At 34.5% G+C, this 19,233-nt stretch overlaps 1 protein-coding gene across 1 annotated transcript in view; it reads right to left on the reverse strand.

The window, feature by feature from the left end:
* Positions 1–2,368: 2,368 nt before the first annotated feature.
* The window catches only part of LOC134542588 (chromatin assembly factor 1 p55 subunit), a 38,296-nt gene continuing 21,431 nt past the window's right edge, over positions 2,369–19,233 (reverse strand). Inside the window, exons 7-10 of the mRNA XM_063386963.1 lie at positions 13,059–13,136; positions 12,806–12,940; positions 10,264–10,362; positions 2,369–3,443 (exon numbers count right to left, since the gene is read on the reverse strand). Of these exons, the coding sequence (XP_063243033.1) occupies positions 3,363–3,443; positions 10,264–10,362; positions 12,806–12,940; positions 13,059–13,136 (393 nt within the window). The 3' untranslated portion in view covers positions 2,369–3,362. The remainder of the gene's footprint in view (positions 3,444–10,263; positions 10,363–12,805; positions 12,941–13,058; positions 13,137–19,233) is intronic.

Consider the following 19,233-nt stretch of genomic DNA (forward strand, 5'->3'; position numbering starts at 1 on the left):
TTGACCCGGGGTAAATCTATTAACCCTTGATACATATGCTATCTAGTATTTTAAGATTCGAGATTCGAATTAAAAGATTGAAAGAAAAAAATATTGGAGGAAATTAATTTAAAAATTCAACACTAAATAAATCTGAAGTTTCTAAGTCTATTTTTTTTTTCCCCTTTCATATCTAGCATATCGTCATTCCCCAAGATACTGTACATTTGATGTGTAATTATATAAATAAAATTACTGTATGTATTAAATTCTGGAAAATTAGCTATAAAACATTGTAGCAGTTGACTGTTTCAACACTATAGTTAATAATTTTTCCTTTCTTGTACATTATTTTATTTTTGACCCTTGACACCTAGATTTGGATTTGAGGTAATTTTTTTGGGATCCGTCAAGACTCAAATTTGAGAAAATTGGGATTCAACCCATCACTTTTTTTTTGTAACAACGTTCATGGTTTCTTATTATGCAACCAAAGTTTTCATTTTGTTACGTCAAATATTGTTATAGAATCGCATGGGTGAAAAACAGTTGGAAAAAAAAAAGGAACGTAAAAGAGCAGTGCTAAATATCTCACACTGGAATCATTGGCATCATCGTTTCTGTTCCTCCCTGTACATTCCACAGTGGCATTGACTGTGTGTGTAGTTCAACTAAAAGCACCGAGAGGCTTGTCTAGCAAGGTGTACGGGTGTATTCAAAGTGCCATGTCATCACGTGCACTCTTGACTTAATGCCCAACAGATTTCCGATTTTTTTTAAATTTTATTTAATTTAATTTACACTAGGGTGTTCACACAAATCTTAGAAACTCTTCAATTACTTTTCCATGTATTCCAGCAACTAATATTAAAATTTCGTTCACAAATTTTTTTTAAATAGGTAATTTACCTACTTTACGATTATCTTCAGAAATAAGTACAATCCTGTTTCAGTCATCCCTACAGATTTCTACCAGTTAAAACAGAACCTTGCATACAACATTTTACAGTGTGTACGACCATGCGCTAAAATTCCATCTGGGAAAAAAAAAAAAGTGTTTTAAGTCTGGGTGATGGCATACCAGAGTATGACATTTCCCCTTCAAATTATTAACACTGAGGAATTTCCATGACTTCCAGGTTACTTACCATTTTCAGACTGTGTAAACTTTGTGCTGTGGAATAGTTTCCCCACAGACATGTGACTAGTGAATGGATAGCCTACAGTTCACAGAGATGAAAAGCACAATCCCAAAGTTTACTGAAGTAAAAGGTTAGGTTAGGTTAGGTGTTAGGTCAGTGTAATAAATAATAGTTCTTTATTATTTTTTTTTTCAGAAGAGTAGGTTAGTGTTATTTAAAATATTCTATAACCATAAAATGTATAAATCCTTGCCATGTGGTGTTTTTTCATGAGTGGTTCAGCAAACTTGAGAACTCCGGAACTTTTCGGGTGTGGCTCTCATCCCTGTGAATTGTAAGCTACCCATAGTTAATTTTGATATTTCATAGACGTTGATTTTAAAAAAGTTGGCGTTATTTCTCATGTCCTTTGAACAGAGAATGAGTATCACACACATCCTATTCCCTCGATGGTTCGTTGCTTACTAAAACAATCTTGACAACATAATTTTGCCCTATCTCACTAAGGAAGCAAGGTTTAGCCAATCAGATTTAAGATTTCAAATTACATAAAAATCTTTTATAATAAGCAACAAACAAGTTCTATGAAAAAGCATTTGATATTTGTTAAAAATTTTTATTCTTGTACATTATTTCATTTTTGAACCTTGAAACTTAGATTTGGATTCGTGGCACTCTTTGAGATTTGGATTCAAGATTCAGTTACAAGAAAATTGGGATTCCACCCATCACTAATTAAGTTCTATAAAAAATCTAAATTAACTACAGTTGCATGTTTGTGGGAATCTATTTCACAGTGCAGTTTTTATATTTGAATAGTCATGTATTATAAATGCTACAAGCAGGTTATATAAATCCTTTTTTCTTTCTACTGTCTGGATCAATGAGCTGAAACCCAAATAACATGAGATCCCTCTACCACCCAGAGAGACTCCTGCTTCCTCCCCCATCAACCAATGACAAGACAGCATTTATTTGAGATCTCCCCCCCCCCCTCCTTTTGTGCTTGCTTCAGAATGTGAGCCATACTCTGCCACAGTGTATTGACGAATCACATTAACTCCCAATTCGTACAGCAAGAATTGCTGTGTGGCAACTGTTTAACAATGAAGCTTATTTCAAAGAGACACACATTGATGTAATTTAAGGCTAGCACATGTTAGGTAAATTTTACTAATACAAAGCCATTAATATAAGGAAGACTATTAAATTGTGTTCCATGTTAATTCAAACCTTATTTTCATAGATACAGTTTTACATGGAATTTATTATCATTGTACAAACTTTACAATAGATGGCACAGGATGTCAGCAATTGTAAAGCCATCTTCTTGGCAACAGAAACTTATATATCAGCTGGAGCATAAAAACTTTGCAATATATGCAGTGTAGATTGCAATGGTCCTCAAACAACTTAAAATGAAAATTTATATATAGCATAAGGAAAAAATTTTTGTTTAAGTTTTGAGAGACACATCATTCCTCACTTACACGCCTCAAAAGCACTTTGTTAACAAGAATAATTCTTTGATTTTTTTAATAAATCAATATTTTTTTTAATTTATGACAAAAATATGTAGCACAGTCACTGTCCTAAATCATTTATACAAGCACAAAATTATACATCAACTTATGTGTTTTTACATTTTAAAACAAAGCCAAGCTGATTTAAAAAAAAAAAATACATAATATTTGCTGGTAAATTTAAATCCAAGCACAGCTAGGGTATTAATTTTCATATACAAACACACAAAAAATTTGACAAAACACTACTACACATTTTTCTACACTTAACATTATTAAACAAAAAATAATTTATGATCATCCAGTCTGTATATTAGTAAGTATTCACTGCTTCAAGTAAAGTAAAAAATGAAAATTTTTCTTAAAATCTAAGAGGTTCATATAACTGCACGCACATAAGATAACATTTAAAATTATCCGCTTAAGACAAAAAAAATCATGAATGACAATTTAAGAAGTAGGTCCCAAATATTGCAAAACATTATCATCAACACTATTTGGTCTGCTAATTTCAATTACACACATGTTATCTGAATACAGTATGCTACACTCCGAACACTGAATGCTGAAACAAACGTTCCTTACCACACTACTTCAATGCAAAACGAGGAGAAATCACTCAAGGACCTTCCTACAAACACGCGAACAGTTGATATAATACCAGTGGTAGAAAAGTCTTAAAGTCAAGTTCGAGAAGTGGCGCGCCGAAGCCCCACACTTACGATGCACCTGCTTCCAGTTCAGACGCCGGGGTTTCCGGCTCCTCATCGTTGTATATGTTCTCCGCCATCTGCCACACCTGAGAACACCACGTCACTCAGAGCTCACAGGAAATAACTGTGGTACGCAAGCAACAATTACAACAAAAGCAATGTAACACTGAGTAACGAAATACAGTAAAACCCTTTTAAGAAAATTGCACCTAAGATTTAATGCGTTAAAAAGTTTTAAAAATTTACAGCTTGACTTGTGTGTTAGCTCACTACTACATTAACCACTGGAAAATGCTATTTCAAAGAGTTGGAAAACTACTAGACTCATTTTGATGTAATCACTTTAAAAAGCCTGGTTTGAAAACTTAAATAATAAAAAAATACTTTCCTGACATAACTTCTTAAAAACTAATATTATTTTAATTTCTTTACTAAATTACAAATTATTGATAGCAAACCCAAAATTATGTTGTTATAAAAACGTACACAATAATAGCAAAATTACAAAAACTGTTCCAATATAATTCTAAAATATTTAAACTAGTGAAGTGTTCTATAGCCTAAGATGCAGTTTTCCGACTTAATCATCAATGCAAGCATCACAAAAATTTAAACATTCACTTCTGTAAGTTTTGACATCTGTCTATGACCACTTGGTTGTAATGACTAAATAAATGTTCACTGACATTATTGATGAGACCCCTAATGGCTATCAGTGCTGCTGCTGAAAACAAAAGATGCTAATCACAATAGCCACTAGCATTTTCCAGACATCACGTTCACACCTATTCTTTGCTACTCTGTGATTAACATCCTTCAAAAATTACAGTATTATCCAGCCCACCTACACTACATTTGTCAGAAATTAACAAACATAAATAGCATTTAAAATAAAAATTGGCAACAAAAAAAATAGCTTCTCTAGCAAAATGAAAATTTTTAAGCACCCCTACTACACAGTAATAAATCAAATAAATTGTTTTATATAGAACTAGCAACCTACCCCGGCTTTGCGTGGATGCGATCTATTAATGTGGCTCATTTAGATAATAAGTCAGTACATACAAGCATCAAGCGTCATTTTACGACTTGATTACAAAACACCGAGATTTCTCAACTATTTTTAAATTTAGTATGAATACACACAAACCTTCCGGAAGAAGTTCTCTAAATGATGTTAAAACAACATCAAAATCGATTGATTATGTAGTAAGATGAAGTAAGTAAACAGACAGATGCGAATAGTGACTTTCATTTATACTTAGTGATGGGATTTTCGATACTTCGATACCTCAATACCTTCGATACTTGACGGTATCGCAAAGTATCGAGTATCGAAACTGTAAGTTCGATACATTTTTTTGATACCGGAATGCTTGTTCATTTGTATTGAATTAAGTTTTGAGTCGCCATTGTACAAAATACAACTACAGTAGAACCTCGATGATACGTTCCTGTTTCATACATTTTCCCGCGTCATAAGCAGATTAATTTTTGTCCCACCTTAAGTCCAATATTTACAATGGTTTACTTTCCCAGAACATACACTTATAAAATCATTAATTTCCCGTTTCATACGTTTTTACGAAGCGGAAAAGGCCTAAAATTCACAAAATTTTTGTTATATTCCTCCTGATAAACTACGTTTTAATGCTTTTATTTTGAAAAACGTTCATAGTTTACCTTTGCAAATGTTAGAAAATAATTTTATTGCACCATATATATGGATAGTATCAGGAAGACTGTGCACTTCGCTAGTTGCATCTATGGCCAGCACCAAGCGAGACAAGTGGTGCAAAATAGCAATGATTATGAAAATGGTGCACGTGCTTTACCAAGGCACGGATCTCATATTTTGTGCATTCATTAATCTTTGAACTGAATATACCCTTTTGTTAATGTTTTCTTACGATCGGATTGTTTTGTATTTTACGTTTCTCAAGTTAAAATTTTATTGAAAATTGTTCTGCTGCATAAAGTTGTTTGTAAAATAAAACAAACAAGCAAAAATTTCTGAATTTTTTTACAATAGCCTAATTTTTTAATTTCTAATTTAGGCTTGGTGACTTTCCCACCCCCCCCCCCCCCTACAAGAAAGGACTTCATAACATTTTGTAAGGCCACTGTTTCTCATGTCAGCTTTACTTGATTATGGACTGTATTTTACATTTCTGGTGGTACAGTAAGTCCTCTATTTACGTCATACCGATTTACGTCGTTTCGGATTAACGTCGCGAATGTTTGAGTACTCATGTTTCAATTTAAGTTGTCGCCGATTCACAATAACGTCGTTTACAATGACCGTAAATCTTTATTTTAACCAAAACACTGTATATAATTCGTTTATAATTCTTTGTTTCCTTCGGTAGTTAATTTATGCTATGTAACGTAAGCTACACTCCTTGGCACTTCAGTCGCTATGATATCATTGAGTTGGCCGGAGTTTTAAACGTGCCGTTGTAAACTTTATCGTGATTAAATGCGTTTGTAGTAGGCCTACAGTATCAGCTCACTGCAATTTATGATTTTTTCTTCATAAGATGTCTTCCAAACGACTAAATTTATCTTCAAACGTAATTTCAAAAAATAAGAACAGAACACATGTTTCATTAGCCACGAAAATGGAAGTTTTGAGACGTTTCGATTCGGGCGAGAGGGCTGTTGAGATTAGTAAAGTGTTAGGTCTGCCACCTACCACAGTTCGTACAATTCGATCAAACGCGGACAAAATTAAGAGTAGTTTACTGAACATGTCATCTGTCAGTGCTACAAAGACGAGTTATACACGTAATAGCGCTATGGAGAAAATGGAGAAGATGCTTGCCGTATGGATTGAAACACAGAACCAGCACAATTGCTCCGTAAATTTCCATAAATTATTCCCGTATGTAAATTGTAAGAATTGCGCCGCGCTATTGTATAACCTCTTTTAGGTGTTTATTAGGGGTGTGCGGGATCCCGACGCTTCGGGAAAAAAGTCGGAAAAATAGGCTTCCCGAAATGCCGGGCGGAAATTTTATTACTCCCGAATTTTTCGGGAAATTTTTTAAAAATTTACAAATGTTTACTAATAATGTGAAAATGTTTTCTATCAATTCAAACTGTTTTTACAGCAATATTTTTTATGGATTCGTACATTTTTGAAGGGTTTCCGTACTATTTAAACGCAAAACATCTTTTATAGGTATGCCGATCGTAGCGACAGCTGTGGTGTGCAGTGAATTATGATAATCGTTTACACATATCTAATTAGAATTTAAAAAACGTATATGGAGTACCTTAAATATTGTATGCGTTCATAAATATATTTCTTCGAGGGTACAAATTTGCAAGATACGTGAATAGTCAGTTATATAACGTTATTGCCGTCACCATCGAATACTTAACCTAAAACCACTGTGTCATTAGACAAACAAAACACATGCGCAATCCAACCTTTTCGCCAAAGATAGAAGAAATACTAGACTTGCGTTTCATAACGAAGCGTAACCGTTCTCATTACCTGATAGCAGTGGCGATGTAGAGAACTGTATTGGCACTTTGAAAAATATGAATGAAATCACGTAGTTTTACACCACTGCTCACGAGTATCTAAACATCTATGATTTTGCTTTGGGAGAAAAAAATAGTTGTTTACTGTTTAGTTTGGCGGGCTTTGTCGGCTGATGTTACCTTATTAAGGCTTGTGCAAAGTATCTGTTCCTATTTTCGATGCCGTTGTATATTAAAACAAACTAGCAGCCTACAAATAATGGATGTCGCAACCGATCAGCTTGTTACTTGTAAACCTAAAAGTGTTTGGAAGTATATTGAACGTCTGATAGTAAATCCCTGGCAAAGTGTGTCTCGTGTGAAAATTTTTTTGAGATGCGAGCATGGTAGCACGTCTGGCTATAAAAAAAAGAATTTGAGTATGCTAAAAAATATGAATTCGCCGCTGAAAAAAGGGCAAGTGAAGCAGACAAAAGAAATAGCAGCAAAAAAACAACTAACTTTGCAAGAAACGTTTAAATGGCCATCTTCTCATATTATAATTAAAAAATTGGTTTTTTTTTTTTCCCGATCCCGTCCCGTTTCCCGCGGGAATAATTTATTTTTCCCGAAAATTTCCCGCAGTACAAAAACCTATTCCCGCACACCCCTAGTGTTTATTACTTCATGTGATTATTTTTAATCAAGGGCTCTCAATGTTTGTCATACTTATAGTACTTTTATTGTATGTATGCATTTCTTTTGACTTTGTTCTTACCAGCCTCCAAAAGAAAACAGTTGTTTTCTCCCGTGAATGACTCAAAGTAAAATCTGTGTAGCGCTAACCCACTTTGTATCCTTACACTTTGAATGCATTATGCTTTTATATTACGTACAGTATGTACTATATATGTTTTTATATTTCAATCAATAAAGGTAATAAAGAAGCTGGTTAAATAACCATTCTATAAAGCTGAGAAGTACTAGTTCGACTTGTTTTCCACGCTGTCGGTTGTCATTTGCTGATAAAATTGCCCGTTATCACGTCTGTATGCCTGCGCTTCCGGCCGGCCGGTGGCATGAAACATGGCTCATTTTGCGTCGTTTCTATTTACGTCGCGGTTTTCAGGAACGTAACCCCGACGTAAACAGAGGACTTACTGTATATATAATGATGAATTCATATCTTTTATTAATATAATGCAATTATTTACACATTATGTATTTAAGTTTAATCTGACATTGTGCTGGTATGCTATATCGGAAAATTTTTTTATTATTGCCATTCCCTTTTCATACACTTTCCCGCATGAACACCATTTTTGTGCCCTCCGTTGAAAAGTGTATGACAGGGGTTCTACTGTACTAGAACAGCTTATTAGCCATAATTATGATAACCAATAGGCTTACATCAGAATAAATCATAATTATTTAAGGCGTTAGTCTTTAAAGTTGTTTACAGTATGTATTTTTGTAATAAAGAGGGAATTTATATAGTTTAAAACTAATTTATGTTATTTGTAATAATTGTTACTAATGGGAAAATATTTTTCCCTGGAGTATCGAAAGTATCGAACTGGAAAAACAATACAGAATCGAGTATCGAAAGTGTGGTATCGTCCCACCTCTATTTATACTATTTATAGATTATAGATGAGAATTGTAATTCATTGAAGAATTAAATTTATTTGTCCATAAATTAATTGCCCTCCGAGATCTAGATCTAACCATGCCATGACCAAAACGAACTTCACGTTCAATGGAGAGTTCTCTGGCTCTCTGTGACCTACGTCTATCTCGGTCAAGTCTAAGACATAACTCACATTCAACAACCAATTTCCTTTTCTTCTTCGGTTTCATGATTAAAATGTAAACGTTTTCTGCTTGCATCTCTGGTACTACGGCCTATATTTGGACGACTTCTTTGTGGTATAATTACATTGGAAAAAATAATAACTTTAAAATAAGAAGAAATTAAGAATAATTTTATAAAATCAAAATAATATGAAATTAAATCCACAAATAATATTACCTCTCATAAATCAATAAACTCTCATTTAAAGAAATTCACTACGTAAATAAATAAACAAAAGAAAAAACATAACCTCAACTTAACTACCAACTAAAAAATAGCCAATACTTGATACATATAAAATTTCCTTGAAAAATAAAAATAAATAAAATGAAATTAAAATAAAAAACTTTAAAATTAGAATAAATGAAGTTTTATCCTTGAAAAATCAAAAATTATTAACTCAAATCAACAAATCAACATTCACTACGTAAGTAAATAAAGAATAACGAACTCAACATAACTATGTAATAAAAAGAGCTAATATTAGGATTATGTACAACAGGGACAATAAATATGCAGTGACTTTTTTAAAATATTATTTAGAGAGTAAATAAATAAACAAAATAAGAAATTGTGATATCTTTACTAATCATTCATAGCTACTGGGTGAGACGCTGCTTTACTGACAAAACACCATCCACAATTCAGACATTTTGTACAAAATATCTAAAAATTATATGTACATACAAACCTTCCTCATTTAATGCTCTTTCCATTAGTGAAAACCGTATCGAAATCTGTTGCATGGTTTAGAAGTAAGAGAAAAAACAAACAGACAGAAACAGACTGCAACTTTGTTTTATACTACCGTATTTACTCGTGTATAGCGCGCCCTCGTGTATAGCGCGCACCACGATTTTTGCAACAAATTCCAAAGAAAAAAACCTTTTTTCCCGTAAATAAATTTTACTAACATTTTGTGGTACCTGTTAAGTAATTACGTATGAAAGAAATGATAATTTAAATTGATGTGTGGTGATGCTTCAGGAAAATACTTAAACTCTGCTGTGTAGACGGAAGATAATGAAGCGCTGTATCGTCACAACTGGTACGTGGGCGGGAGGGAAGGAGACAGGCAGGAACGGGACGCGGAGGATTAGATGACTCACCGGTAGCAGCTGCGACAAGGAAGCGAAGGAAGTGGGAGGGGGAATGGCGACAACATTCTCTCTCTCTCTCTCTCTTTTATTTTTGTAGCTACGCTGGCTTTCTGTAGAGGGGGAGGTCTAAAACTAAACAAGAGACGTGCGAGCTTGCGCGCGCACGTGTGTGTGTGTGTGTGTGTGCGAGAGACCAGGTTGCGTGCGTGCGTGCGTGCGTGCGTGCGGGTGGGTGTGTGTGTGTGTGTGTGTGAAAGAGAGGCCTTGTTGCTTGTGTGTATGTGTGGGGGGGCTGGCCAGAAACGTCACCCATCACCCGGCAGTTAACGACTTCCACTCCTCCTCCCAGCCTCACCCCATCACTTTTTTTTTTTCCGTGTATAGCGCGCATCCTTATTTTTTTCCTTCACTTGAGGGGAAAAAAGGGCGCGCTATACACGAGTATATACGGTATTTAGAGTTTAGAGAAGAGATACTTACTTGCATGATGTTATCTTCCGAGACTGAGCATATCACCCAAGGCTCATTAGGATTCCAAGAGAAGTCCGAAATTTTTGCAGTGTGGCCACCATGAATGAACTAAAAGGAACAGAACATCCAAATACGTCATCGCTGGATTAAGCTTCTATAATAATCTAAAATGGTAATACCATGTTTTCTCGCATAATCGTCGCACATTTTATTCTAAAATCAAATTTGAAAAGTAGAGGTGCGACGATTATGCGGGGGGGAAAAAAAAATTTTGTTAGGTAAAGTTATTCATGCAAACAAAACCCATTTATGGAAAGTACGTTTATTTACAAAGTGAAGTTTAAAAGAGCACACCAAACAATTTAAATAATAATTCATGCAACAAAAACCTTTCTTCAACTTTAAGTAGAAAAACCAAATCTGTGATGTGAACGCCAGCCACTTGAATATGTGACGTGAACTAACGCGTAACTGTCGTAGTACACGCATGCCACGAAAGAGTGCGGGCCGTCAAATGTTAACTCGGCACGTGACAGAGAGGGCGCGTTGCATTCATTCGGCGAGATATCGATATTCAACTACGTGCACGCGCTCTATACGGACAGCAACATAACCAAACACGAATGATGTCAACTAGCGCTGGCTACATGTTTATAAACAGTACACCGGGCCGACGATGATCAGATAAAGGTTATAACGTTTAAAAACTTCTTTAAAAGAAAATTTGCACGTCAGACAACTTTGTATTTACGTTAATTAAATAAGTGATAATGTCCGAATAAATATTAGCTTTCTACTTTAAAATACATTGTTTTATACGGAAAAGATACCTACACCGGTACACCGCGGCGACGCAGACGATCAGATAAAGGAAATAACGTTTAAAAACGTCTTTAAAAGGAAATGTACACATCAGGCAACTTTGTATTTCCGTTAATTAAATAAGTAAGTGGTAATGTCCGAATAAATGTTGGATTTCTACTTTAAAATACATTGTTTTATACGGAAAAGATACCTACACAAAGCACTCAGCATCTAATAGCGGGACCAAAAACATCATGCGACATTTACGCGATATGTTTTTGTACCCCAATTTTGACGGCCTAAAGTATGGGTGTTACGATTATGCGAGTGCAACGATTATGCGATAAAAGAGGGTAAGTCCATATAACGTATCCAAGTTTATCCTTTAATCCTGATGGCATGATCTAGTGTACATTAATCCTGTGGCACATGATGCTCGCTGTTTTAATTTAGTATGTCGAAAGATTTTGAACATAAAAACTTGAGACATAAAATAATGATTGTAAGTTGAATACAAATAAAAAAAATTTCACAAGAACTGACATGAGTGTTTTGGTCAGGAACAAGATATGTGATATGGAATAATTAAATTTTAAACAATTTTTTTTATGATTTAGCAGTATAATAAACTTTCTAAACACACTTATTTGTTTAAAAAAGAAATACCTATTATGCAAATTTAAAAAAAAAATCCTAGCCAAATCAGTGCAATTTAATTCAGTTTGTAATAACCCAGGCCCTTTTTACTACACAATTTAATTAATATGTTATTTTTTATCATTTTCAGTACTATGATTAGGTTTCCTGGCATGATTCAAATAATAGTTTTTATTAGATATTTTCAAGAAATATTCTTGTGTGTGCCAATGTTTTATGATTGTAATTTACATTGTTTCATAGTTTTTAGGTTGTTCTGATGATTTGTTTGTAATGTTGGTGAAAAAGCTCATAGGCATTATTTTTACCTGTGGGTGTATTTACATTTTTCATGTGCATTCACCTATTTAAGTATTGGCTTTCATTCATGAATGAGTGTTCACATAATTTTCTTTTATACTTTTTTTTGCCATGGTCCTTTGTGAAGGCAAGGAGTTGCGTTGGATTGCCAGTTGCGTTATTGAGTTAGTCGGAGTGCTGTTGCCATGCACCATGATTGGCCAATATTTTTTTGATTGATTAAAAATGATGTCACTAAACTCGTGATTTTTTCTTGTAATTTTTGCTGGAAAAGCTATATTGCGAAGAGTAAGAAATTTGTATACTATGTTTTTGTGAGTGCTGTGATGTGATTGGGTGGTGAAGCCATGCACCTGCCACTTTCCTCGGGTGGTATGAAATTGTGTGAAGCCTCGTCAGTCAGCGTCTGTGTTAGGTACCAAGAGGTCGTGTATTGGGCAGTGTCTCAATATTAACATATTAATGGTTTGACAAGAGAATTTCACGCCTGTGGTACGGGCACTACCTTATATAATCATCTTTGTTCAGTTTTGGAACTTTTATTTAGAATTTTGTGACCACAGTCGTAGGTATTAGCCCACAAGGATCGATAAACTTAAGTCTTTGTTCCGAGGATGTGATCCTCTGGAATCTCGTATTTCAACACAGACTAGATAATGCAAAAAAATGTTTGAAGATTGCTCACTGAAGTGTGTCCTTTCGTGTCATACTATGCAAACCTATTTAAAACTCCTAGATGTTCCTACATTCCACTCCCTTTTTCCAGCGAAGCACACTTTCACTCGCTTACCAGCAGCTCTGGGGGTCCATCCTCGGCATCTTCTGACGACTGCTCCTCCCCGATCTTGCTGAGGTCCCACACGTGCAGCCTGCGGTCGGTGCCACTCGAAGCCAGGATCGTCTCGTTGTGCGGGGACCACTGGACCTGTCACATCCACAAAAACTGTCTGTGCAGTCAACCTCAAGACGAATGCTTCGAAACTAAACAAATCTAGGATACTTAGTCACGAGCTGTTAAAAAAAATACAAAGTACACACCGTACCTGGAAAATTTCATCCTTGTGAGATTCGAACGAATGAAGCTTCAACTTCAGGTTGCGCAAGTCCCACAATGCCACAGTCTGAAATCAAACAAGATCCAACAGTAAAACCTCCATCCAAAAAAACAGTGCAAAAATTTTTTAATTTATTATGATTCGTTGTTTGGTTGTAACCGCAAAAGATTTCATTCTGGAGATCACCAAGGTCTTGAAGATACTTGATCACAAAATGTTCCAGTAACTGGCCTAATGTTACAAGCAAAAGCAAAACATTTTGCATGGACATAAAGACATCCAAGCTAGTTCAGGGTGGTTGCACGGCTGCTGGGAGCAACATGGTATATCATGGAAAGTTGTGTGTGGGAGGATAAAGAATCCTAGCAGGACAATGGCATATAAAGGTATATAATGTCATATAAAGCTGAATCAGATGATGATTCTGACTGATATGAGCAGCCTGTGACAGCAATGGAGGCTGTTACGAGTTTAGAAAAATTGAATAAATTTATCTCTAAATCAGAAAAAGTTCCAGAAATGATCAGGAAATCTTTGTAAGACATAGAACATTTTGTTCAACAGAGCATCATTCAAACTCCAAAACAAACTAAAATAACAGATTTTTTTTTTTTTAAATAAATATTTTTCAGTTATGCAGAAACAATATTTAAACTGATGTCAGTTCTCTTTGAGAGAGATGTATTTTTCAGTACTAAATACAAAAATTTGAGGTCCCTGCAAGTACTTAATAATGAGATTCTGCTGTGTAAGTAGCATTTTAATAAACCAATTCTCAGAGGTGTGCTTTTCACAAACCTAACACAGGAACGTTTCCATAAATCAAAGACGGATGCAAGAATAAGTACGCATCTTACGGAGCCATAGCTGCAGCACCTGTCATGAAATGTGCAGTTAAAAGCATGGGAAAACGATATTGTTGGTGTCATGAAAACCTAGCATGAAGATTGCCTTCACATACATTGCTAGTTCAGTCATTTTCAACGGCTGAAGAGGGAAAGTTAACTCAACACTGCTCACGATAAGATTGAGAACAGTGCACACACAAATTCGAGCTAGTTTATTTTTCCTGTGTCCTTCCTTCAGCCGACTGCCAGCCAGTCACGTGCCGATGGGCGAGTGGAAAATATCATAATGGCACGTGAAACAAACAAGACGGAGCAAAGAGACGTGAAGCAGCAGTCACTACATTCCCATCAGGTTTCAAGTGTGACAAATGTGACCGCTGAGGGGGTGGGCGACACGAATTAAGGGTTGGACTACACAGCTTTCTGACACGGTAACAGGGTGGTTAAACGGTAGAACGGCCAAACCAAGATGTGTGCCAGAGTGATACAGTCTGTTTTTTTTTTGACAGCTTCGGAATACAACAAACTAGTAATTAAACTAAATTTAAGCACAGATAACACGAAAATTGGATAACCCGGGCAAAAGTAGCGTAAAACAAGGAATAATAAAATATGTATATTAGACACCTGCGAGTACTCGAAATTCGAGTTTCGAGTCGAGTTTTTTAGTAATACTCGAACTCGAGCTCGTGTCTTTTCAACAACTCGAAATTCGAGCGAGCTCTACTTGCACTGTGCCTATAAAAAAAAAGACTCTCATTATATCGGAATAAAAGTCTTACAACACTATTATCCTTTACTTTATAATGTAACATGATCGACCATTTACATGAACACATCATTTTTACGTACCCGGGATTTACGAATTTCCGTGATTAATTTTTTTTACTTCTTTAATTTTCCGCATAGCATTAATGTATCACTTTACTGCTTTATGCGGAAGTATTTCCCGCTTTATGCGGAAACATTTCCCGCATTTTACTGTAAAAAGCGTTTAAATTGTCCGGGGTCTCATCATTTACGCCATTAAATGTGTGATATAAAGTCCCGTTTAAAATTTTTATGAAAGTTCCTGCCAGTAATGGCGCACGTAAATATAAATATGAAGAAAAGACAAATGAACAACAACTTACGAAGAAATATGGATGATGTACCATAACTACAGTACAATTCCAATAGTTATCTTAAGATAATTACCATAAAAAGAACTAAAGATTCTTTGTAGATACCATAACTACTGCAGAAGCATGATAGTTACCACATTTGCACTATAGTTGCCGTAATAACCGAGATGTGTATTTACCGTGATGGTAATGTATTTATTTAGGACATATTAAAATTAAAGAACATTATTGAAAAAAAAAAGGATGTTAAATATTGATATGTACGGTTGGCACATGTTGCTAAGAAATAATGTGATCTGAAAGAATGCAGTACTACTACGAAAAGTGAAAAGGGTACTCGTGGATTTTTAGGTTATGGCAGTCTCTTTCGTTTTTCAGTAATATCGGCCGAAAATTAACAAGAGTATTGGAAGTTGGCAGAAATGCCGATTCAACTAAATATTGGCAAAATCGGCTTCTTCAGTACAGCTCTACATTTGATGACATGAGTAAACATATTTCAGACTACAGGACATTGAAAAAGACTTTAATTTCCATGTAGGTTTATTGTGCGTAAGTTTTTTTTGCATGTGTAAATTGAATTAAGTAAAATGCTTCTATTTTTATTACTTTAAATTGATTAAACTTAATGACAAGTTACAGATATTTGACACTAATTTTGAGGTTAAACAATTTGGTAAATATGTAGAGTAACGGTATATGCGGAAAAAAATGCTAAAAATCCGAAAATACTTTTATTCTATGCTCTTTCACTTCCTATTTTCAAATCAACCGGCGGAGATAAGAAATTCCAAATACTTTAGGAGATATACAATTTTTTAATTTTGAACATGTAGAGTAGCGGTATTTGCGAAAAAAAAATTCTAAAAATCCGAAATTACTTTTATTATATGCTCTTTCACTTCCTCTTTTCATTAAAACCGGCGGAGATAAGAAATTCGAAATACTTTAGGAGCTATAGAATTTTTTAATTTTGCAATACAACACCTGTACAACCATTAGACCGACGCCATTTTTGTTATTTTGCCGTGTGTTCGTGAATGTTTAATAAATAAAATGGTCGATTAGGTCAGGTCAGTTACATTATTAATACTTTCAAACTAAGCGGACATAAAAAATAATGTGAATTAATTTCAATGGTTCTTTAGTTTTAAAGTATTTATAATGTAACTGACCTGACCTAACAAACCCGGACAAATGATTAACATTAACAACTCACGTAAAATATTTTTGTTACTTATTACTTGCGCAACAATATCCAAATAAATAAGACTTTAAAATTAGAAACGTTAAAAACCTACCTAAGTTGGAGGCGGGTACATTTCCTTTGCCATTAGAAGGAAATGATGTAGTCGTTCACCTACGTCGCGATACCTCCGACGGAACATTAATAAATAAATAAATAATCACGTATTGGTTCATTTGAATACTGGCCAATCACGGAACTGTCACGTGACAAAATTGTCCAATAAGACACATAATAGATACTCGTAAACCAGAAACAATGTTGATCGCCGCATGAATACCCAGGTATTGTGATGAAAATTTAAAAATTCGATATTCCTAAAGTATTTGGAATTTCTTATCTCCGCCGGTTGATTTGAAAAGAGGAAGTGAAAGAGCATAGAATAAAAGTATTTTCGGAATTTTAGCATTTTTTTTCCGCTTATACCGCGACTCTACATATTTACCAAGAATTTTACTAAAGAATTCCAGCCACACAGGTTGCCAGCGAGAGACGCTTCTCTTCTGCTGTAAACACCATCTCCAATCGTAGAGCTAATTTAACTCCTGAACGTGCAGAACAAATTATTTTTCTGCATGATAGATTGAAGAACAGAATTTAATACTCTATGACAATCTCTCTCAGAATTTTTGTGCCGAAAAGTGGAAATGTTGAAACAATGTGAATGTACTTTTCAAACAACATGATTTTTGGTGCTCAGTTAGTTGAAGCTCAGTAAGGACTCCAGAAAAATTGACAAGGATGAAATTATTCCAAAGATATGTTACATTTACACAAACATATACGTACTTGTAAACTGTGGTTATGTTAGTTGGATGATATCAGTTACTAATGAACCAATGGAAACAGGTTAGATTCAATGGAAAACGTGTTTTTTTTTCCTAGCAGTGCAAATTATAAAAGCACTCTGTAAATAGTTACCCAAAATTAATAAGCCCACTTCATTTTAATACTTTCTTCAAACATTATACCTACTAAGTTTAAGGTAAAAATAATTTCCCAAAAGTGTAACTGTATCACAAAAGCTCAAGCTTCGAGAACTTTCAAGTAGGCTCGCTCGAGCTTGGCTCAAAGTAAAATTCTTAGGCTCGCAGACCTCTAATGTAGGTCTATCTATTTAGTAGGCAAACAATGATAATGGTTTCTTTTTTTATTTCCATATTTTTCTCAAAAGTTCTCACATTTTATTACTCCATCACAGTAAATTTATGTGCAATAAACTTAAAAAAAAAAAAAACTCGAACTCGACTCGATACTCGCGAGTATTTTAGCAAACTCGCTCGAGCTCGACTCGAAGTGAAAATCTTCTGCTCGCAGACGCCTAATGTATATTGTATACTGTATACAAATCCATCATACTCTTTCACTAATCAACTAAAGTTCTGACGATGCAAGATTAGTTTCTATGCACTGCACAAAGCTCATCATTAGGGATGGTGATTTTTCGTTTTCGCAAAATAGATGCGAAAATATGCTAAATTATATTTTTTCCGCTATAAAATGCGAAATCTAGACTATTCCGAGATAAAAGCAAAATCAAGGTAAAAAACGTATACAGTAAATTCCCTTTATAAAGTACTTTAGGGGACCAAAAATATGATACTACTTTATAGAGGAGTACTTTATAAAGGAGTTACCCTAAACCAAAAAATGGTCACTTCCCGCACATGTTTAGAATTTTTTTTTTCATTTTCTAATTAAAACGTATGTATGTGGTCTTACACGCCTTGTTCTTATCAATGATGTGATTTACTTACTTAAAAAAGTAAAGTAATGCAAAATATTAGTAAAACATAGTTAATATAATTTAAATACATAGGTAACCTTAAATATACATACAGTAGAACCTCGATGATACGTTCCCGTTTCATACATTTTCCCGTGTCATACGCCGATTAATTTTGGTCCCGCCGAAAGTACTATATTTACAATGGTTTACTTTCCCGGAACATACACTTATAAAATCATTAATTTCCCGTGTCATACGTTTTTACAAAGCGGAAAAGCCCTAAAATTCACAAATTTATTTGTTATATTCCTCCTGATAAAATACGTTTTAATGCTTTTATTTTGAAAAACGTTCATAGTTTACCTTTGCAAATGTTAGAAAATAATTTTATTGCACCATATATATGGATAGTATCAGGAAGACTGTGCACTTCGCTAGTTGCATCTATGGCCAGCACCAAGCGAGACAAGTGGTGCAAAATAGCAATGATTATGAAAATGGTGCACACGCTTTACCAAGGAACATTTCTCATATTTTGTGCATTCATTAATCTTTGAACTGAATATACCCGTTTGTTATTGTTTTCTTACGATCGGATTGTTTTGTATTTTGCGTTTCTCAAGTTAAAATTTTATTGAAAAATGTTCTGTTGCATTAAGTTGTTTGTAAAATGAAACAAACAAAAAAAAATTCTGATTTTCTTTTTACAATAGCCTAATTTTTTTTATTTCTAATTTAGGCTTGGAGACATTTCCCCCCCCCCTCCAAGAAGGACTGCTTTACTTGATTATGGACTGTATTTTACATTTATGGTAGTTTTATTATATGTACAGTAGAACCCTGTTATAACGAATCTGAAGGGAGTAGTTTATATGTTCACTATAGAGGGGAAACTTTATATCTGGGAAAACTTTTATATTGGCAATACATACTCAAAAGCAAAATCTTAACTACACATAGGCCTAAGCCATGAAAAGAACGAATGAAAATACTCAAAGCAACAGTTTTATGAGCAAATGCAGATAATATTTTTAATGAACTACACTTTCTATTACCTAATGGTTCTTGGAAATCGGCGTATTATCCTTTTTTCGGGCATTTAATACTCTGTGACGTTATCGCAGCTTGAGAAAGAAGATTGTTCAGCTTGTTTAATGTTGTACTTAATGTGGATGTTGCAATTCCCAGTTCCTTTGCTATTAACACGTGCGGGACA

This window comes from Bacillus rossius (genome assembly GCF_032445375.1).
Source record: "Bacillus rossius redtenbacheri isolate Brsri chromosome 9 unlocalized genomic scaffold, Brsri_v3 Brsri_v3_scf9_1, whole genome shotgun sequence".
Lineage (NCBI taxonomy): Eukaryota > Metazoa > Arthropoda > Insecta > Phasmatodea > Bacillidae > Bacillus > Bacillus rossius.